Here is a 22,575-nt window from a genome sequence, read left to right as displayed (position 1 = left end):
TTTGTTTTGGAAATAATTATATCTAGGAAGTGGCATATTTATAACTGGAATCATACTGTTTTGTCTCTACCTCTCCATTTTTTCACTCCCCAGTATTTTCCTTTCAATAATGTGACTATGATAATTATTTCTGTATTTCTCAAGGTGATACTGCAGAAGACTTTAAGAAGATAGGAATCCTTAATAAGTCTGGACAAGTTAAGGATCAGAAAAAAAATCTATAAGCAGTGTCCGCTTTACTTTATTACTATTGTGAGTTTTGCCGAGGTAGGGTAACAGAATTCCCACAGTGTTTAGATTTAGATCAGGTTAAATTAGCTTATGGCAGAATCTGTCTTGCCATTGTCCAAAGAGGCAAAGACAAACAATATAAACACAAAAGTGGCTCCAAATGTAACATAGGACCCCGTGGACTCCACTGTCTTTGTTTTTTGATTCTTCTGTCTTTTTCCACCTGCTTCATTCTGTCCATGCCACACATGAACATGTTCTAACTTCCCTGTTCTCATTCATTTTCTTGTTCTTAAGTTGCAAACGATTATCTCTCAGTTAGAAGGTAGGTTTCTGATCCCTGATCCCTCCTCTCTCCATATATATATGGAGATATGTATATATGTATATGTATATATCACATATATTACATATACCACATATATTACACACACACACACACACATCTATATAGAGTAATTTCAGAAGAATATATATGAGGATAAGTATAAGTCTCAGTATTCATGTATGTCATAGGTTTTTGAAGTCTCAATATTTACTTCCTCAGTTATATACCATTTACCCCTCTTACCACTTAGGAGGTCCTTAAAAGGCTCTTCTGTTATCTCTCTCATTCAAACACATGCTGATAAGGGTCAGTAGGACACTATACACCACACCCTAAATTCTCTGACTCTTTAGGTAGCAACCCTGTAAGAAAGTCATTTTAGGTATTTAAAATAAGAAGGTAAACTTACTTCATTGAATGAAGTAAGAAAACACTAGCAAAAAGAATGCTAAGTTATTTTTGGTATCTTTAGAGAAATTCATGATTCTACTATAACATATTATGAATGTACAAGCAAATGTCATTTTTCATTAAACATGTAGTCACCTACAACACAGTCATAAGATGGCTGTTGTTTTCAAAGTTGTCATTGATATTAGAAGCATTTGAAATGCAAATATAGGTATGGTGGTTCAAGCCTGTCATCCTGTAATTGTAGCACTCAGGAGGCTAAAGCTGGAAGGTTGCTTGAATTCATGGTCTGCCTGGGATGAACAGTAAGTACTAGGTCAGCACTGGTTAAAGTGTAATAAAATGGTTTATTCCTAAAAGAACTGGAGAGATGAGTCAGCAGTTAAAAGCGCTATTTGCTATCCCTAAGGACCCCTGTTCAGTTCCCAGCACCCACATGAGGCAACTCATAAGTGCCGATAACTCCAGTCCTGGTTACTGTATCCCATCTTTTATTTACCTATTTCTGAAGTTGTCACTAAATTGAGTGTTCCCAGTTACATTTGTGTTATCAGTCTACAGACTAGAGAATTGCAGACTCTCTTCAATATCAAAAGGAGATAATGAGTAGGGAAAGCAGGCAGTCCTATCCCAGATAGTTACTTTCTGTGGTGACAGTTAATTATGTATAAAGGAGAGCCATCAGATCTAGAATATTTTTCTACCTCTCACCTAATAAAATTCCAAAACCAAGTCATTGTCACAAGCATACTCTGACAGACACTCTTCATAATTTTTTGGGTCAGTATTTATTTTCCTCCACAATTGAGAACTGGCCTATTGTGCCTTCATACTCCTCGTTCCTAGGAGACTTAGGGCTATGCTCATAGATCCCTAGGAGTTTCCATTGCCCTAGGTTTCTAGCTTATCCCTGAGGTACCTTGCTCCATTCCAGTTGTATCTCTCAATACTCTCCCCTTCTGTCCTTCCCAACATTCATCTCTCCTCTTCCTATCCTTACAACTAATCCCCTCCCTGTATCTCATCATATGTAAATTCTATGTTCATTTCTCAGTGAGACTCATGCCTCCTCTCTAGGAGCCCTCCTTGTTACTTAGCTTCTTTTGGTCTGTGGATGCTAACATGGTTATCCTTTACTTTATGGCTAATATACACATACAAGTGAGCATGTACCATGTTTGTCTGTCTGCATCTGAATTATCTCATTCAGTATAAATTTTTTTACTTTCAACCATCTGTCAGGAAATTTCCTGGTGTCGTTGATTTTAGTAGCTGAGTAATACGCCATTATGAAAATGTACCACATTTTCTTTATTCATTTTTTTTGGTTGAGGGATGTCTAAATTGTTTCCAGTTTTTGGATATTATGAATGAAGCTGCTATGGACAAGGTCAAGCAAGTGTCCTGGTGGCAGGATGGAGCATCTTTTGGGTACGTGCTCAGGAGTGATATGTCTGGGTTTTGAGATAGAGAGTCTCAATTTTCTGAGAATTGACATTTCAAATGTTATCCCCTTTCTTTGCAGACTTATATTTTGTCATACAGGTCGTTTACTTCCTTCATTAGAACTAAACAAAGATGTTTCATATTATATGTGGCAAAGTTTGTTAATTTCCTGATTTCTTTCTCAGTCAGTTTATCATTTGTATATAAGAGAGTTACTGATTGTATGCAGCCTCTCTGCTGAAGATATTTATAAGCTATAGAAGTTTCCTTATGTATTTTTTGGTGTCACTTATATATGCTATCATATTATATGTAAATACTATTTCTTTGATTTCTTTCTTTCTGATTTCTATCTCATTAATGTCTTTTGTTGTCTTATTGTCCTAGCTAAAATTTCAAGTACCATATTTAATAGATATATAGAGAGTAAACACACTATTTTTGTCCTAATTTTAGTGGGATTACCTTGTGTCTCTCTATTTAATTTAATGTTGCCTATTGGCTTGCTGTATATTGCTTTTATTGTGTTTATGCTTATGCCTTTCATTGTTGATCTCTATAAGATTTTTAACATGAAGTGTATTAGATTTTATTAAAGGTTCTGTTAGTCTCTAAGGAAATGATCATGATTTTTCCTTTCAATTTGTTTATATTGTGGGTTATATAAACAGATTTTTCCCAGTTTCATCAGTTTTTCTTTTTATTAAATTTACTTATTTATTTATTCACTTTATATCCCAATATCATCCCCTCTCCTGCCATATTTCCTCACACAGAGCTTCCCCAATTCCATCCTTTCCTCCCCCTTCTAGAGGTAGCAACCCCCTCTATGAATCATTCCACCCACAGCCCCAGCACATCAGGTTGCTATAGAGCCAGAGCATGCTGGTCAGTCAACATGAAAACCAAGAATGGGGAAGTGAGGAAAGTCAGAAAAAAGAGATATGGAAGGGTTTCAGGTCAGTGACACACTAGCAGTGAATGTATATTCTCAGTGTCTTTAATGGGAAGGAAACGAATACATGAGCATTTCCATTTAACTGAACAATGACCACAAAATATTTATGGTACACAGTACCTATGTTTGACTAATCCCACTTTCTTCAGGCTTGGAAGTCTCTCAATTATGTATGCATAAGTGGAGGAATTTGGCTATAACATGTCAATTAAAAACAGAAAGAGATGTAGGGAGACTCATTCATAATTAATCACAAGCAAGAAGTTAGCCAAAGTTAACTCTGGATGTGCTTCCCACATGTCCAACATTTTTTCATTTAATATTTATTTTTATTTTTCTTAAATATTTTATGTATTTACATTTCAAATGTTATCCCCTATCCCACTTCCCCTGTATCAACTCCCCCTCCCCCTGCTACTGTGAGGATGCTCCAACTCCCACCCACCCACTCCCACCTCAAGACCCTGGCAATCCTTTTCATTGGGAATATGAGCCTCCACAGGACCAAGGGCTTTTCCTCCTATTGATGCTGAACAAAGCCATCCTCTGCTACATGTGTGGCTGGAGTCATGGATTTAAAATCTATGTAAATCAAAGCTGTCTTAGCTATTGACAAAGAAAGTTTCTGCCTATCTTAGGTGTCTCCTCAAGAAGTATGGACCTTTCCTGTCATTGATACATGAATACTGGCTTTCATACCCTGTCTTAGATTGATCCACTTCTAAGAGAACCTTATCTGACTTTCTTATCTATTAGATTGTCATACTTTACAATTCATGGAGCAGAAAGTTGTGCCTGCCTTAGGTTGCCATTTGAAAACATAGCTCTCACCCGTCATTGGCACTTAAATAATCTTGTATCTGTGGCCTGGCTTAGGTTGAGAAGGTTTTAAAGACAATCTTACCTGTCATTGACTAGCACCTTCTGCTAGGGAACATGTTGGAGCTTGAATTTATATGACTATGCTTTGACATCTGTAAAAGTTCTGATGAGTCCTATGAAAAGAACAGATAATAGACATGCCATAATATGATTACAAAGCCAAAGTCTTGGTACACCCAATGAGAAAGACATAAATGAGGACCATGAGGGAAAATGGCCTGTAAGATTTTCTGAATATGATTTTCAATGCTAACAGCAGCAAAAGACAAAGGCTTTGTATTTCTTAAACTGTCAACATTGTTAGGGAGGACAATAAAGTGTTAGTATTATGCCCTATATCTTGAAGATGCCTTTTTACTCTGGTTGAATTATTCTGACTCTCATTATACATTTTTGGAGTTATACAAATCCATAGTTATTGGACATGACATTCCAAATGGCTTCTTACTTTCATTTCTTGTATCTCATCTCCCATGATCTGCACTGTATCATATAATGTGTCCATTCTTAGTTCTACCTGTCTATCCAAATTCTCTTCCATGCCCAGGGCATTGGTTACATTTTCTCAAGATGATTGGCAAAATTATCTCTTTGTACCTTTCGTGCTAAAGCTAATGCAGAAATAGTAGCAATGGCTATAAGAGTTATGAGAGTTACCTTACTTAAATGTTCAAAATGCTATTTGGGAGTCAAATATCTCAACATTACAGCAATTTCATTTGAATTTCCTTGCTACATAAAATAAAGAATTAAATTTCTAATATCAAATATTCCACAAATCACTGATCATGTAGGTATTGATATCTTATTTATTCACTGGAATGTCTTAAAGAGTTCCTCTATACTTAGAAGTTAGTATTTAGAAATGAAATAATGCCAGAGTCATGAGAACGGTACTGTTAAAATATTTATTAATCAGTCATCAGTGTGCCATGAATACTTGAAATGTTGGTCTGTGCGATTGTGAGTGTATATAAACTATGTATATCTATGTTTGCACAAATAGCTGGTCTTTAGGCTTTACAAGATAAATCTCCTACAAGAATTAGTTTTTCTACTGGAAATTCTAACCAAAGGCATTAGAAACTATGCCAGAAAAATCACAGAAATTAATTGGCAGAATCCCCGTACCAGCAGAACAAAGGGGAATATAGAGATTGTTTAACTTCCTGAGCAAAATTAGAAAATACCTGAAAAAGCTCATGTGAAACCCTAAGTGGTTGTTCCTATAACCAAGCCATTCTATAGAGGTGACATAGCAAATTCTCCACTGAATAATGAAGAAATAATGTATTAACAGTAACAGCCTAAGATTATTTTTTCATGATTACTGTCTTCCTCATGATCTTTTTAAAAGCATTCTTCATATCTTTATTTCTGAGTGTGAATATGATGGGACTGAGGAAAGGGGTAATGACAGTATATGGAACAGCTATGAGTGTGTCATCTCCCCCAGAGTTTTCTGGCTTCAGATAAACAACAGATGCAAAACCAAAGTGGATGATGACCACAGTGAGGTGTGAGGCACAGGTGGAAAATGCCTTTTGTTTGCCCTCAGCTGAAGGGATCTTGAGGACAGAAGAAAGGATGAACACATAGGTCAGGAGAATGAGCAGGAATGTACCCAGCAAACCAGACGCGGACATCAGTGTTACAATGAATTCTGTGAAGTTACTGTCTGTGCACGACAGCCTCAGAACTGCCCTCATATGGCAGAAAAAATGTCTGATGAGGTTAGGTATGCAGAAAGGCACCCTGAATATCAGTGTTGTTTCGATTAGAGAAATAAAAAAGCCTCCAACCCAAGCAGAGGCCACAAGTTGTCCACATGCAACATTGGTCATCAGAAGAGGATATCTGAGCGGGTTGCAGATGGCCAGGAAACGGTCATACCCCATCAAAGTGAGAAGGATACAGTTTGTTCCTCCAATTCCAAGGAAGAAACACATCTGTAAGCCACAGCCTGTGACTGAAATGTGGCTGTCCTTGTCCAGCAGATCCACCAGCATCTTGGGGATGATAGTCAGGGTATAGCAGGTCTCAGAGAACGATAGCGCACTGAGGAAGAAATACATAGGGGCGTGGAGAGATCTGTCCACCCAAGTCAAACCCATGATGACTAGGTTTCCTGCAAGGGTGAACATATACAGGCAAAAGAAGATCACAAAGAGAGCGGTCTGTACATGTGGGTAAACAGAGAAGCCTACAAGAATGAATTCCTTTAAGATTGTTTGGTTGATCATCATTGCTTGGGGTTCTGAAATGTGAAAGCACAAATAAATTTTTGATTCTCATATTTTTTAATTTATTCAAATAAAATGTATGGTATTTATAGAAAACATCATAAGGTTACACTCAATTTTCCATTCAGTTTAGCAAAATTCATCCAGGTATGTAGAGGATATGATTTCCCAGTTATGCATCCATTCCTATATAATGTCTCTTCAGTAAAGTCTGAAACTTGATTTTCTAGTAATTTTGGGACTAGCCTTGGGTAATGACAAACATGCTGAAAATATCTGCAGTCATTGTTCCTACTTGAAGAAAAAATCAAGGTCTTAAGTCATTAAATCAAACACACACACACACACACACACACACACACACACAAAGGGAGAGCTGGATGGACATTAGGATGCCCAGGATTCTTAGGGTTCACAAGAGTTAGCTAGAGGTCCAAGATTAATAAAGATTCTGTATGTAAGCTTGAAACAGGAGGCAACTGAGATCATGTCTATTTTTAAATGGCAAGCTAATCACCCAAAGACAAATGCTGTGAAGTCTCCATGTGAATTCTTCAGTAATTCTTCATCCATTTAATCTCATTTCCCCAACTTCCACAGCATGATGCTTGCTATATAATTGATATATTCACTTTCCTATTAGGAAGAGCTATTTTTCTCGTCTCACATTTCAACATATTTGATAACTAGCACTTATGAAGCCTTTATTTCCCCAAATTCTTTCAAATGTTTATCCATTTTTCACTTCATTGCATAAATATGAGGAGCATACGACAGCTGTGTTCCTTGTAGGACAGCTGAGATTAACTTTCTTTTGAAATAATTCTATCTAGGAAGTGGCATATTTGTAATTGGAATCACATTGTTTGTCAACATTCTTTCTACTTTCCAATATTTTCCCCTTCAAGAATGTGACCGTTATCATTAAGGCTCTACTCCTCAAAGTGACTTTCAAGGTGACACTTTAAGAAGACAAGAACATATTTGAACAAGTGTCCTTACGAGACAGTGTAGGATCTTTGGATGGAGCTTGGGGAGCCTTCTTGAAGAGGTGAATGAAAGATTGAGGAACTTGAAGAGGACAGAAACTTCACAGAAAGATCAACACACCCTTGAGACCAGTAGGGCCTCCCCAAAACTGAATCACCAACCAAAGAGCAAACCTGGGTTGGGCCTAGCCCACCCATATCTATATCTATACCTATACCTATATCTATATCTATATCTATATCTATATCTATATCTATATCTATATCTATATCTATATCTATATCTATATCTATATCTATATCTATATCTATATCTATATCTATATCATCTATATCTATCTATCTATCTATCTATATATGTATATATATATATATATATATATATATATATATATAATGATGTGCAGCTTGATCTTTATGTGGGTCCCCTGGCAACTGGAGTGTGTGCTGTCCCAGACCCTGTTGCCTGTCTGTGTATCCTGTTCCCCTAACTGGTCCACTTTGTCTGAACTCAATGGTAAAGGATGCACCTAGTCCCGCAGTTACTCATTATGCCAGTCTTAGGTGATACCTCCTCTTCTTAGAGACAGGGGACTGGCAAGGGCAAGTAATTTTAAGATGTAAAATGGATTTATCTATCCATTGTTTATTTACAAATTAATGGAAAACAACAACAGTAAAGACAATTGTTCCAATAAATGCAAAGATAAGCTAAGGCTAAGAACATGACTAATATGGAAATAGTGTCTGTTTTATTTTTTCACTACTGTGATTTTGAACATGTAGAATAACAGAATTTCCGTAGTGCTTAAATTTATTTCAGGCTCCATTAATCTTCTTATGGAAGAACCTGTCTTGCTATTGTCAGAAGAGGCATAGCAATATATTGTCAACATATAAGCAGTAACAGGGAGAATGTACAACCCTGTGGACTCCACCTTATAGCTTCCTTTCATTCTATTTTTCTTATAGAAAAACACTTATATGTTTCTTTGATTCTTATGTCTTCTTAAAATTGCTCAGATCATTCTGAATTCCCTGGCTTCCATGGACAGCATTCTGAAAATTTCCTTGCTTTTTCCTTCTACTTTTCTTTAGTTTCCTTGTCTCAGTATCTTAGTCTATGTAAACCCCCCTTTCTCTGTTTGTTTGGCTAAGGTTATGTATGATATTGGTACTTTTTTTTCTTTTTGGAAATGAGGGCTTTCTTTGTGAGTTATTTGTTATAAGGCTCCTTAATATTGAATTCGCTGTCGTGTCATTCTTCCTGATCTCAAAATTTGCTTTTAAGTAATTCTTCCACTTCCTCTCTGATTAGTTTTCTGTAGTATTTAGGGCTTTCGTCCCACTCTCCCAAGGAAAATTAAATCCTACTAGAGCCCTCTCATTTTCCCTAAGACACAGAAACACATTTTTTTCCAAGAAGAGATGGAACATTTCTTACATATTTATTCCAACTTTCTTATACACCAAAGCACTTATACTTTCACTTTACAGCAACTCTACAATAAATTCAACTCTAAGTATTCTAAATCCAAAGGGTTCAAGTGCTGTATCAATGATATCATAGAACATACTTACAAGACAAGAAGCTGGTTTAGTTTCTGTGTCTTTAGAACAAACCCTGTGATTTTTTCCATAACATAGTATATGCAAGTAAATGTTAGATTTCATTCAACATGTTTGACCTCATTCTATAATACACTCGTGGTATGTGTTGTTTGTAAGGCCGTTCTTATTTTGTAAGTATGTTGAGATGAAAACCCAAGTATGATAGTATGTATGTGTCGACAGGAGGGTTGTGTGAGTTCAAAGCCCGTCTAGGCTCAACAGTGAGTTTCAGGATAGGACGGATAGAAGAAAGCACAGCAGTGTGAAGTCCTGTCCTTTTATTTTTTTCTTAACACCATGGCTTGAGAGATGGCTCAGTGCTTTTGAGCATTTGCTGCTCCTCCTTAGGTCCATTCCTGTTCCTATCACTCATGTTATGCACTGTGCAAATTCCTATAAGTATTGCTCTAGCAGATCTGATACGCTCTGGATTCCTTTGGGTTGAACTACATACACATGACCTAAACACACACACACACACACACACACACACACACACACACACACACACACACCCCTTATAAATAAAATAAAAATAAGAATAAATTTTAAAAATTAAAAATAAGATACAAAATAGGTTAAAAGATTGGAATACTCTGAACTGCAAACAAGAATCATTATACATTCCCAATGGGCCTATCCTTATATGGTCAGAACTTTGTGCTGGACTTGTGCTGTATGAAATATCATACCACACTTTGGCTTCTACACTCTCTCTCTACTCTAGCTGTAAAATTAGGAAGAGGCTATTGAATCTCAATTCATTTTCACCTCTCTGTGAAGTTAATCAACTTGTGTCGATTTTAATTTGTTTATCATTTCCACAAAAGAGCCATACACGTTGTCCATTTTTTAAGGGGAAATGATGAGTAAAGACAGTTCATTATTAATAAAAGAGAGCAGTCACAGGATGTGGAAATTTTCCTACCTTGTTGCTTCATTAGGTTACAAAGGATATCACTGCTACTGGAAAGTTCTGAAAGATATTCTCCATGGTGTTTGTAGCCGCATGTGTCGTTCTTCACTCAAATGAAATAATAACTGAGTTATATAAACTACTGGTTTTAGGGTCAGACTCTTCCGTTTATTACTGATTGTTTAGTGACCTTAAAGAAAGTGGCTACATCTTTTGTATTTCAATTTGTGCCATAAGAAAGATCAAGGTTTTCCTAGTTTGTGTAGATTTAATCTACCCGTGACTCAAGAATTGTGTGACATGAGATTAAATGATGCTGGGCTCATTTGTAATCACCCACTAAATGGCGATTGGCTGAGCCTTGGTTTCTGCCAGTGTGAGATCTTTTGTGATTGTTATCAATGATTGCCATTTCCTACCTCTTGAGGTTTGTGTGGCTCTGGTTAGGAGAGCCCTGGAGGTCCCTGTTGTCTTTCATCAGAGAAGGAAGAAAACTTTCTTTCTCAACTTTATAATTTGCTCTCATTAGTTATAGGGCTTTGTGTAACATGTGACTTTGAAACATTTCTGCAAATCCTTCGGGGTTTGGGGCATGCAGAATTCATCATACCCATAGAAAATTTTTCTGCCACTTGCTCAATTTTGTTTTGGCAGGAAGCCTAAATAAAGTTGAGAATACTAATGAACATTTAGTTCACTTTCATTGGTGAAGACACTGCCTTAAACCAAACTTTATGACAGGACTGAAAACAGCTACACAATGTAAGTCCTTGAAAGGACATTCAGCATTAGGTAGTTACATGAAAATTTAGCAATATGTCTCTACTAAATTGCTATGTGGATGGCTAATGTAAATGAAAGCATATGTACACATTTAAATTATCTATTTATCAGTTGAAAGATATCTAGACCTCTATTTCTTGTACTGTACATAAAATAGCAATGAGTATGGCTGGACTATCTCTGTTTAGGTTGTTGAGTTCCTTGCGAATAGGGCAGGTAGTCATGTAATTTAGTCATATGATAGATCTAGTGTTTGCTCTTTGAGAATTCACACTGATTTTCACAGTGGCTAAAACAGGTTATTGCCATAAACAGTGAATGAGTGTTGACCTTGCCCAGCATCCTCATCAGCACTTGTTGTCATCTGTTTTCTTGGTCTAAGCCATTCTGATTCGAGCAAGATGAAATCATTCAGTATTTTTGTTTTGAGTTTTTAAGACTGCTAAGGATGCTGCATACATTTAAATTAATATCCTCGCCAAGTTTATTTCTTATTTTGAGAATTTTTCCAGATAATTACTCCTTGTTAATTGTTTTCTTGACTTATTGTGCCTTGTTTTTATTTTCTAAATACTAATCCTCTATTAGATGGTTAACTGACAAGGATTATCTCCCACCTTGTGGGCTTTCTCTTTATTAAATAGGTAGTTTCCTTTACTGTACAGAGGCTTGGGGCCTGTTTGATAAATTCTGACTTTATTTTTTGAGCTAATTTAGTCCCATTCAGAATTCACCTTCTACTCCTGTACCTTGTAGATACTGTTTTCTTCTATCAGATTCAATGTTCTGGTTTCACTTTCAAATTTGTGAATCATTTTGGTGTTAATTTTGTAGGGGGAATAGATATGGGTCTTACTTCATTATTCCCCTGTGGGCTTCCAGTTTTCTCAGCATTATTTGTTGAAGATTTGTTTTTGAGCCATTGTATATTTTTAACTTCTTCAAATTCTAGATGGGTGTTATTACATGTTATAATATTTGGGTCCTCTATTCTCTTTCATTCACCAAAAGGCCCATTTTATGCCTATCATTATTTTTATTACTATTATTCTCTAACTTAGCTTGAAATCTGGTATGCAATTCCCCTCAGTACAGCTGTATTGCTGAGAATTGTTGAAGCTTCCCTGGGACTTTTGTTCTTCTATAAGAAGTTTACTTTTTTGCAGATTCTGTAAATAATGTCACATAGAATTGGATTGGGATTTCATTGAATGTATAAATTGCTTTTGGATGTATGGTAATTTTTTCAATATTAATTCTATCAATGCATAATCATGGAAGTTCTTTTATGTTTTTGTAATCCCAGTTTCACTATTTAGAGGATTAAGGTTTTAATTGTACAACTACCATCTTGGTTAGGTTCATTTTGGGATATATATTTTGAGGCTGTTGTGAATGGCAATGTTTTTATGATCTCTTTCTTAGCATTTTTGTTTTTGGTTTGTAGTAAAGCTACTGGTTTTATAAGATGTTATCGTATTCTGACAGTTTGATGAAAATGATTCCGTTTAGAAAATTTCTGGTGGGATCTATTATGCAATTCCATCTTTTCTGGTAATAATAGGTAATCTGAATTCTTTTCAAGTTTGTATCTTGTTAATTTCTATCATCATATCGCTCTGTATAAACCTTCAAGCACTATATTGAAAAGGATTATGGACCATGTCTTTTTCCTCATTTTAATAGGATTACTTCAAGTTTTTGTCTACATATGATGTTGTCTATGAGCTTTACTTTTTTTTCCTTTTTATTGGATATTTTTATTTACATTGCAAATGCTATTCCCTTTCCCAGTTTCCTGGAACATAAGCTCCCTTTCCCATCACTTTCCCCTTCTTTTTAAAGGGTTTTCCCCTCCCCACCAACCCCTTCCAGCCACCCAGACATTCCCCTACACTGGGGGGTGGTGCAACCTTGACAGGACCAAGAGCTTTTCCTTCCACTGGTGCCCAACAAGGCCATCCTCTGCTACACATGCACTGGAGCCATGGGTCAGTCCATGTATAGTCTTTGGGTAGTGGTTTAGTCCCTGAGAGCTCTGTTTGGATGGCACTGTTTTTCTTCTGGGGTTGCAAGCCCCTTCAGCTCTTTCAATCCTTTCTCTAATTCCTCCAACAGGGGTCCAATTCTCAGTTTCATGGTTTGCTGCTAACATTATCCTCTGTCTTTGACATTCTCTGACTGTGTCTCTCAGAAGACATCTATATCTGGATCCTGCCAGCATGTACTTCTTAGCTTCATCAATCTTAACTAGTTTTGGTGACTGTAGACATATGGCCCACATGTGGGGCAGGCTTTGAACAGCCAATCCCTCAGTCTCTGCTCTAAACTTTGCCTCCATACTACCTCCTATGAAAATATTTGTTCCCCCCTTTAAGAAGGAGTGAAGCATCTGCACTTTGGTCATCCTTCTTGAGCTTCATGTGGTCTTGTGTAAGTCGAGCTTTTGGGCTACTATCCACTTATCAGTGAGTGTATACTATGTGTGTTTTTCTCCTATTGGGTTACCCCCCTAAAAATGACATTTTCTAGTTCAATCCATTTGCCTATCAATTTCATGAAGTCATTGTTTTTGATAGCAGACTAATACTCCATTGTGTAGATGTACCACATTTTCTGTATCCATTCCTCTGTTGAAGGGCATCTGGGTTCTTTCCAGCTTCTGGCTATTATAAATAAGGCTGCTCTGAACATAGTGGAGCATGTGTCTTTGTTGTATGTTGGAGCATCTTTTGGGTGTATGCCCAGGAGAGGTATAGCTGGGTCCTCAGGTAGCACAATGTCTAATTTTCTAAGGAGCATCCAGACTGATTTTCAGAGTAGCAGTTTGCAATCCCACCAACAATGGAGAAGTGTTCTCTTTCTTAACATCCTCACCAGCATCTGCTGTCACCTGAGTTTCTGATCTTAGCCCTTCTGACTGGTGTGAGGTGGAATCTCAGGGTTGTTTTGATTTGCATTTCCCTGATGACTAAGGATGTTGAACATTTCTTTAGGTACTTCTCAGCCATTCGATATTCCTCAGCTGAGAATTCTTTGTTTATCTCTGTACCCCATTTTTAATAGGGTTATTTGGTTCTCTGGAGTCTACCTTCTTGAGTTCTTTGTATATTTTGGATATTAGTCCTCTATCAGATGTAGGATTGGTAAAGATCTTTTCCCAATATATCGGTTGCAGGTTTGTCCTAATGACTGTCCTTTGCCTTACAGAAATTTTGCAGTTTTATGAGGTCCCATTTGTCCATTCTTGATTTTAGGGCATAAGCCATTGGTGTTTTGTTCAGGAAAATTTCCCCAGTGCCCATGTGATCAAGAGTCTTCCCCACTTTTTCTTCTATTAGTTTGAGTGTATCTGATTTGACGTGGAGGTCCTTGATTTACTTGGACTTCAGCTTTTATAAGGGTGATAAGAATAGATTGATTTGCATTCTTTTACATGCTAACCTCCTGCTGAACAAGCACCATTTGTTTAAAATGCTATCTTTTTTTCCATTCAATAGTTTTAGCTCCTTTGTCAAAGATCAAGTGACCATAGGTGTGTGGGTTCATTTCTGTGTCTTCAATTCTATTCCACTGGTCTACCTGTCTGACTCTGTACCAATACTATGCAAATTTTATCACTAGTGCTCTGTAATACTGCTTGAGTTCAGGGGTAGTGATCCCCCCAGAAGTCCTTTTATTGTTGAGGATAATTTTAGCTATCCTGGGTTTTTTGTTATTTCAAATGAATTTGCAAATTGTTCTGTCTAACTCTCTGAAGAATTGGATTGGTATTTTGATGGGGATTGCATTGAATCTGTAGATTGTTTTTGGTAAAATGGCCATTTTTACTATGTTAATCGTGCCAGTCCATGAGCATGGGAGGTCTTTCCATCTTCTGAGGTCCTCTTCAATTTATTTCTTCAGACACTTGAAGTTCTTGTCCTACAGATCTTTCACTTGCTTGGTTAGAGTCACACCGAGGTATTTTATGTTATTTGTGAATATTGTGAAGGGTGTCATTTCCCTAATTTCTTTCTCAGCCTGTTTATCCTTTGAGTAGAGGAAGGCTACTGATTTATTTGAGTTAATTTTATACCCAGGCACTTTGCTGAAGTTGTCTCTCAGGATTAGTAGTTCTCTCATGGAACTCTGGGGTTACTTAAGTATACTATCATATCATCTGCAAATGGTGATATTTTGATTTCTTCCTTTCCAATTTGTATCCCTTTGACCTCCTTTTGTTGTCTGATTGCTCTGGCTAGGACTTCGAGTACTATATTGAATAAGTAGGGAGAGAGTGGGCAGTCTTGTCTAGTCCTTGATTTTAGTGGGATTGCTTCCAGTTTCTCTCCATTTAGTTTAATATTAGCTACTGGTTTGCTGCATATTGCTTTTACTATGTTTAGGAATGAACCTTGAATTCCTGATCTTTCCAGGACTTTTACCATAAAGGGGTGTTGAATTTTGTTAAACACTTTCTCAGCATCTAATAAAATGATCATGTGGTTTTTTTTCTTTAAGTTTGTTTATATAGTTGATTATGTTGATGAATTTTTGTATATTTAACCATCCCTGCATCCCTAGGATGAAGCCTACTTGTTCATGATGGATGATCTTTTTGATGTGTTCTTGGATTCAGTTTGTGAGAATTTAATTGAGTATTTTTGCTTCAATATTCATAAGGGAAATTGGTTGGAAGTTCTCTTTTTTTGTTGGGTCTTTGTGTAGTTTAGCTATAAACATAATTGTGGCTTTATAGAACAAGTTCGATAGAGTTCCTAATGTTTCTATTTTAAGGAATAGTTTGAACAGTATTGGTATTAAGTGTTCTGTGAAGGTCTGATAGAATTTTGCACTAAACCCATCTGCTCCTGTTCTTTTTTTTTCCTTGGGAGACTTTTAATAACAGCTTCTATTTCTTTAGGAGTTATGGGAACTATTTAGATTGTTTATCTAATCCTGATTTAACTTTAGTACCTGGTATCTGTCTAGAAAATTGTTCATTTCATACAGATTTTCCAGTTTTGTTGAATATAGGCTTTTTTAGTAGGACCTGATTTTTTTTTAAATTTCCTCAGATTCTGTTATGTATCCCTTTTCATTTATGATTTTGGTAATTTAGATACTCTCTCTGGTTAGTCTGGCTAAAGTTTTATCTATCTTGTTGATTTTTCTCAAAGAACCATCTCCTGGTTTTATTGATTCTTTGTATAGTCTTTTTGTTACTGTTTGGTTGATTTCACCCTTGAGTTTGATTATTTCCTGCCTTCTACTCCTCCTTTTGGGTGTATTTGCTTCTTTTTGTTTTAGAGCTTTTAGGTGTGCTGTCAAGCTCCTAATGTATGCTCTCTTCTGTTCTTTTTGGAGGCACTCAGAACTTTCATTTTTTCCCCCTTAGCACTGCTTTCATTGTGTGCCATAAGTTTGGGTTTGTTGTGCCTTCATTTTCATTAAATTTCTAAAATGTCTTTAATTTCTTTATTTCTTCCCTCACCAAGTTATCACTGAGTAGAGAGCATTGTTTGACTTCCATGTATATGTGAGCTTTCTGTTGTTTTTGTTGTTATTGAAGACAAGCCTTAGTCCGTGATGGTCTGATAGGATGCATAGGATTATATTTATGTTCCTGTATCTCTTGAGGCCTGTTTTGTGTACCATTAGGTGCTGAGAAGAAGGTATACCCTTTTGTTTTAGGATGAAATGTTCTATAAATATCTGTTAAGTCCATTTGGTTTATAACTTCTGTTATTTTCTCTATGTTTTTGTTTAATTTCTGTTTCCATGATTTCTCCATTGATGAGAGTGGAGTGTTGAAGTCTCCTACTATTAATGTGTTAGGTACAATGCATGATTTGAGTTTTAGTAAGGTTTCTTTTAATAATGTTGGTGCCCTTTTATTTGGAGCATAGATATTTAGGATATTTAGGATTGAGAGGATATCTTGGTGGATTTTTCCTTTGATGCATATGATGTGCCCTTTCATATCATTTTTGATGACTTTTGGTCGAAAGTTAATTTTATTCAATATTAGAATGGCTACTCCAACTTGTTTCTTTGGACCATTTATTTGGAAGTTGTTTTCCAGTCTTTTACTCTGAGGTAGTGTCTGTCTTTGTCTCTGTGGTGTGTTTCCTGTATGCAACAAAATGCTGGGTCCTCTTTACATATCTAGTCTGTTAGTCTATGTCTTTTTATTGGGGAATTGAGTCCATTGATGTTAAGAGATATTAAGGAATAGTTATAGTTGCTTCCTGTTATTTTCATATTTAGAGGTGGAATTATGTTTGTATGTCTCTCTTCTTTTGGTTTCCTTGCAAGGAAATTACTTTCTTGCCTTTTCTAGGGTATAGTTTTCCTCCTTGTGTTCGAGTTCTCCATCTAATATCCTTTGTAGGGCTGGATTCATAGAAAGATATTATGTAAATTTGGTTTTGTCATAGAATATCTTGGTTTCTCCATCTATGTTAATTGAGATTTTTGCTGGACATAGTAGCTTGGGCTGCCATTTGTGTTCTGTTAGGGTGTTTATGACACCTGTCCAGGATCTTCTGACTTTCATAGCCTCTGGTGAGAAGTCAGCTGTAATTCTTGCAGGTCCACCTTTGTATGTTATTTGACCTTTCTCTGTTACTGCTTTTAATATTCTTTCTTTGTTTTTTGCATTTGGTGTTTTAACTATTATGTGAGGGGAGGAATTTCTCTTCTTGTCCAATCTATTTGGAGCTCTGTAGGCTTCTTGTATGTTTATGGGCATCTCTTTTTTTCAGTTAGAGAAGTTTTCTTCTATAATTTTGTTGAATATATTTACTGGCCCTTTAAGTTGGGAGTCTTCACTCTCTTTTATATCTATTGTATATTTGATATTCTCATCGTGTCCTGGGTTTCCTGGATGTTTTGTGCTAGGAACGTTTTGTGCTTTACGTTATCTTTGATGGTTATGTCAATGTTTTCAATGGTATCTTCTGCCCCTGACATTCTCTCTTCTAGCTCTTGTATTCTGTTGGTGATGCTTGCATGTAGGATTCCTGATCTCTTCCCTAGGTTTTCTATCTCCAGGGTTGTCTCCTTTTATGCTTTCTTTATTGTTTCTATTTCCATTTTAAAATCCTGGACGGTTTTGCTCAATTCCTTCACCTGTTTGTGTTTTCTGTAAATCTTTAAGGGATTTTAGTGTTTCTTCTTTAAGGGTTTCTAATTGTTTACTTGTGTTGTCCTGTATTTCTTTAAGGGAATTATTTATGTCCTTCTTAAAGTCCTCCATTGCCATCATCATAAAATGGGATTTTTAAATCTAAATCTTGCTTCTCTGGCATGTTTGGATATTCAGTATTTTCTTTGGTGGGAGAGCTGTGCTCTGATGATACATAGTCTTGATTTCTATTGCTTAGGTTCCTGCACTTGCTTCTCACCATCAGGTTATCCCTGGTGTTCACGTGTCTTGCTGGTTTTGACCCTCCTGTAGACTTGTTTTCCTCTTTTCTTTCAGCTGGTTCTGGGAACAGCGTGTTCTGCTTCCAGGTGTGTAGTCCCTCCTGGTGACTGGCTTTCAGCTCTCAGAGCAGGCAGGAACTGGAAGGGTCCTGCTCCTGACTGCTCCTGGATCCCTGTGCCCAGATGGCATAGATGAAACTAGGCGATTTCGTCTTGGGTGGGGAATGTGGGCAGAGTGTAATCTCTTTTGATTTCTCAGCAGTGTCCGCGCTTCTGAGGGTCCAGCTCTCTCCTCCATGGGAATTGGGTGCAGGAAGCTATTTGACTGGTTCAGTTCAGTTCTGGCCACAGACTTGAACTCTGAGCTCCTGTCACTGACTTCTCCTACATTCCTGTGTCCAGAGGTACCATGCAGTTTCCTCTTAGGCCAGGGATGTGGGCAAAAGTGGGGAGAAGTAGCAGTCTCTCCTGTGGCCTCAGGATTGTCCACACTTCTGGGTATACAGCTCTCTTTCCCACAGGATTTGGGAGCAGGGCATTGTGGGATGGGATCTGTCCTGTATTTCTTTAAGGGAGTTATTTATGTCTTCTTCAAGGCACTCTATCATCTTCATGAGATGGGATTTTAGGGCAGAATCTTGCTTTTCAAGTGTGTTAAGGTATCTAGGGCTTGCTGTGGTGAGAGAACTGAGTTCTGATGTTGCCAAATGGCATTGGTTTTGTTACTTATGTTCTTGCACTTGCCTCTCACCATCTGGCTATCTCAGGTGGTAATTGGCCTTAATGTCCCTCCTGTGAGCTTGGTTATGATGGGCCTTCTTGAGTCAGGTTGTCTCTGCCAGCATAGTTATGATGGAAATCCTGGGAGTTGAGCTATCTCTGGGGATGGTGGCTGGAACACTCAATCTGCTTTGGGGCCCAGCTGTGAATTGAGGATGATGTGTCTTTGGCAGAGCAGATACATCCTGTGTCCACTGGGGCCCCTGAGTGTCCTAGTTAGCCTAGGTATTAGGGTAGAGGGTGCTCACCTGTGAACCTGGTTTTGACAGACCTGGGAGTCAAGTTTTCTCTAGGTATGGGAAGGGAGGTCTTAAGAGCGGGCTTTGCCTTAGGCCCAAGGTTCAGTATTTTATGCTGCTAGCAAAGGGCACAGAGGAACACAAAACAGGCAAGAGAATAGTGTGGTCACCAGATGCATTGCCTTCTAAGGGGGTGGAACAGATAATATTTTTATTATGGCTTCTAGAGTCCTTTTGCTACTATGTTATCAGTTGGCTTCTTATCATAAAATCATATTTTAGTCATTAAATTTAACTTTTCTTTGCCTTAGTTTTCACTCTCAAATAGAGGTAATAATAATAATCCTTAAATATTATACTAAATCCATAAAATGTATTTAAACATTTTATTAATATTAATCATTTAATCCATAAAATAAAATTGAATCATTCTCATGTTGAACTCAGGTTATCATGTATTTTTTCCATTGTATTAGAGAATAGGACTTTATACCACTGAAAAATATACTGAAGAGACATGTATCTTTAAACTGTCATATGCAATGATTACTCTTGCCTGACTTTGGGGGGTGGGGTTCATTCTTTTCACATGGTGAGTAGCAGATATAAATCTGGATACAGAAGTTTCAGCTTTGTAGGAAAAATAAAGGAAATCATAATAGGTTATGCTACTTTTTAAAAGATACACATCAAACAAGGGAAAGATTAGGTTAAAAGAATATATTGACTTAAAAGAGATCAGGATGGTCTTCCCAATGTCTTTGAGACTGGACACAAAATAAAATGGTTGCAACAAGCTCCTCAGTCCACTGTAGAAATATTTAAATCCATGTTTTCTCTAAGTATGTTTTATAAATTATTCATTTTCTCTGTAAATTTGAAAGCATAAGTCCCTCATTATGGGATCTCGAATGAGTTTTATCAACTTGACTGGATTCAATTTCCTTATCCCAAAAATGTAATTTAGACTTATATTCCTTGACTCAAGTTTTAAAAGAGATTTTATATATAGAAATGATATACTTGTTACACACTAGATATACAAATTATTGCAGCTTGAATTATGATTGTAGCTTATCTTTGTTCACAATTCCCTCTACTGTTTTCCCCAGAAGAGTAGTCTCAACTGATAATAAAAACCACAATTAGATGTGTTTCCTGAAACAGCACCCCCTGGGATACCAGAATCCTCTGAGAGAGAAGCTCTTTGGAGAGAAGCAGATATGGTTCACCGTCTGGGGCTAAAGTGGAGGAATCAAACTTCTTAGTATAATTTGACATCACTCTGCTAAGAACAGGAGCTTCCGAAATGGACCTCAAGTCTTTCTCTTGCAGAGCAGTGTTGTAAGAGCAGCCTCTGTTATGGCTTCCATAATGCAGAACTCAGTCCCACTATGATCTTCTTCATGTAAGTGAAGACTCCTTTTCTTCAACAACAGTGACTGATCTTACTTATGTCTTTGTTCACAGCAAATCTGGGGGTGGGGAATGGTGCTCGAATGCTGATCATTGGGATAACAGATACATGATGTACAGCCATTGCCATATGTGATTCTTCCTTCATTGTTCAGCATTTTGATGAAATGAAAAATAATCCTGTTCCACTCAGCCTAATGGATTTGAAAAGAATAGAATGGCTTGAAGGGGAATGATTGTACTGATATATTCAATTTATATTGAGCAAGATACTTAGTCTACACATGTTAGTATAATTTTCTCACAGGTTTCGAAGAGGATAATCTTTTTATGAAGAAGAAATTATAGATTATAACACAACAAACCTGTTTTCTAGTCCTGCTTCTGTTTGACATCAAAAAAGTTACATCTCTTAGCCTTTCTTGCCTTAGCTATGAAACATCCATAATCTTTCCACTTCTACCATACATTTTAATGGGCAATGAACATTAAATGTATAACCTTAGCTATAAAGTTAAGATGAATACATGTTGCACGTGTTATCAAACTTGCATATCTGTAAATTATGTACATTTGTTACATAGAGGTGCAACATATTTACAGTGTGGTAATTAATAGAAGAGGTATAACACATAGCTTGAATTGGTAATATACATAATCATTTGTGTCTGTATTGTCTACATATACATAGGCATATAGGAGTTTATGTATTGGTTGTCTATAACATACATGAATGTGTGGTGGATCTATAAGTTACTGTGTCAAATGCAGTACAAAGTCTCTAAAGTTTAATTGTGGACTAAATCAAAGATTCTTTTGTATGTGTGTTTTTCCAAAGGTACAAAGAGAAGATAACCCATACCACCTATATCTAAAGAGGCTATACATCAACTACCATGGTCGAAGGAACCAATAGAATTGGCAGGACTATCATTCAGAATGATACAGAACAATGCCACCTGCTTGCATGATTTTGTCTTCTTGGGCTTCTCCAGCTTCGGGGAGCTTCAGCTTCTGCTGTTTGTCTTGTTCTTGTCTTTGTATCTTGTCACCATCACCAGTAATATCTTCATCATCATAGTGATCAGACTGGATAGCCATCTGCACACACCCATGTATCTCTTTCTTTCTTTTCTATCCTTCTCTGAAACCTGTTACACATTGGGAATCATCCCACGAATGCTCTCTGGCCTGGTTATGGGAGGACAGGTGATTTCCTTTATGGGTTGTGCTACCCAGATGTTTTTCTCTGCTTCATGGGCTTGTACCAACTGCTTCCTCCTGTCTGTCATGGGATTTGACAGATACGTGGCTATCTGTGCCCCACTTCATTATGCCAGCCGTATGAATCCCACTGTCTGTGCCCAGTTAGTTGGCACCTCCTTCCTGAGTGGATACCTTTTTGGAATGGGAATGACTCTTGTCATTTTTCGTCTCTCATTCTGCAGCTCCCATGAAATCCAGCACTTTTTCTGTGACACACCTCCAGTGCTAAGCCTTGCCTGTGGGGATACAAGACTAAGTGAGCTGGGAATCCTCATCCTCAGTCTGTTGGTTCTCTTGGTCTCTTTTTTCTTAATTAGTGTCTCCTATGTCTATATTCTGGTAGCAATCCTCAGAATCCCTTCTGCTGATGGGCGGAGAAAAGCTTTTTCTACTTGTGCCTCACATCTCACAGTGGTTGTTATTCACTATGGCTGTGCCTCCTTCATGTACTTGAGACCCAAAGCCAGCTACTCTCTTGAGAGGGATCAACTTATTGCTGTCACCTACACTGTGGCAACCCCTCTCCTTAATCCTATTGTTTATAGTCTAAGGAATCGGGCTGTGCAAACAGCTCTGCGAAATGCTTTCCGGGGGAATTTACTAGGTAAAGGATAAAAGCTAGACCTGAGACATTCTTCTTTGCATAAGCACGTCCTAGACCTG

At 37.2% G+C, this 22,575-nt stretch overlaps 2 protein-coding genes across 2 annotated transcripts; one reads left to right on the top strand and one right to left on the bottom strand.

The window, feature by feature from the left end:
* Positions 1 to 5,569: 5,569 nt before the first annotated feature.
* Or10x1b (olfactory receptor family 10 subfamily X member 1B) lies at positions 5,570 to 6,502 on the bottom strand. Its single transcript, NM_001000910.1, has one exon. The coding sequence runs from the start codon at positions 6,500 to 6,502 to the stop codon at positions 5,570 to 5,572; it is 933 nt and encodes a 310-aa protein (NP_001000910.1).
* Positions 6,503 to 21,585: 15,083 nt separating this feature from the next.
* Positions 21,586 to 22,527, top strand: Or10z1 (olfactory receptor family 10 subfamily Z member 1). The gene has a single exon (NM_001000911.1). The coding sequence runs from the start codon at positions 21,586 to 21,588 to the stop codon at positions 22,525 to 22,527; it is 942 nt and encodes a 313-aa protein (NP_001000911.1).
* The last annotated feature ends 48 nt before the right edge of the window (positions 22,528 to 22,575 follow it).

Source organism: Rattus norvegicus, chromosome 13 (genome assembly GCF_036323735.1).
Source record: "Rattus norvegicus strain BN/NHsdMcwi chromosome 13, GRCr8, whole genome shotgun sequence".
Taxonomy (NCBI): Eukaryota; Metazoa; Chordata; class Mammalia; order Rodentia; family Muridae; genus Rattus; species Rattus norvegicus.
Note: the sequence above shows the minus strand (reverse complement) of the source record. Positions and strands in the feature narration are given on the sequence as shown.

Bases quoted from the DNA above. Each gene is read 5' to 3' on its own strand.
- Or10z1 (NM_001000911.1), top strand. From the start codon at position 21,586: ATGATACAGAACAATGCCACCTGCTTGCATGATTTTGTCTTCTTGGGC.
- Or10x1b (NM_001000910.1), bottom strand. From the start codon at position 6,502: ATGATGATCAACCAAACAATCTTAAAGGAATTCATTCTTGTAGGCTTC.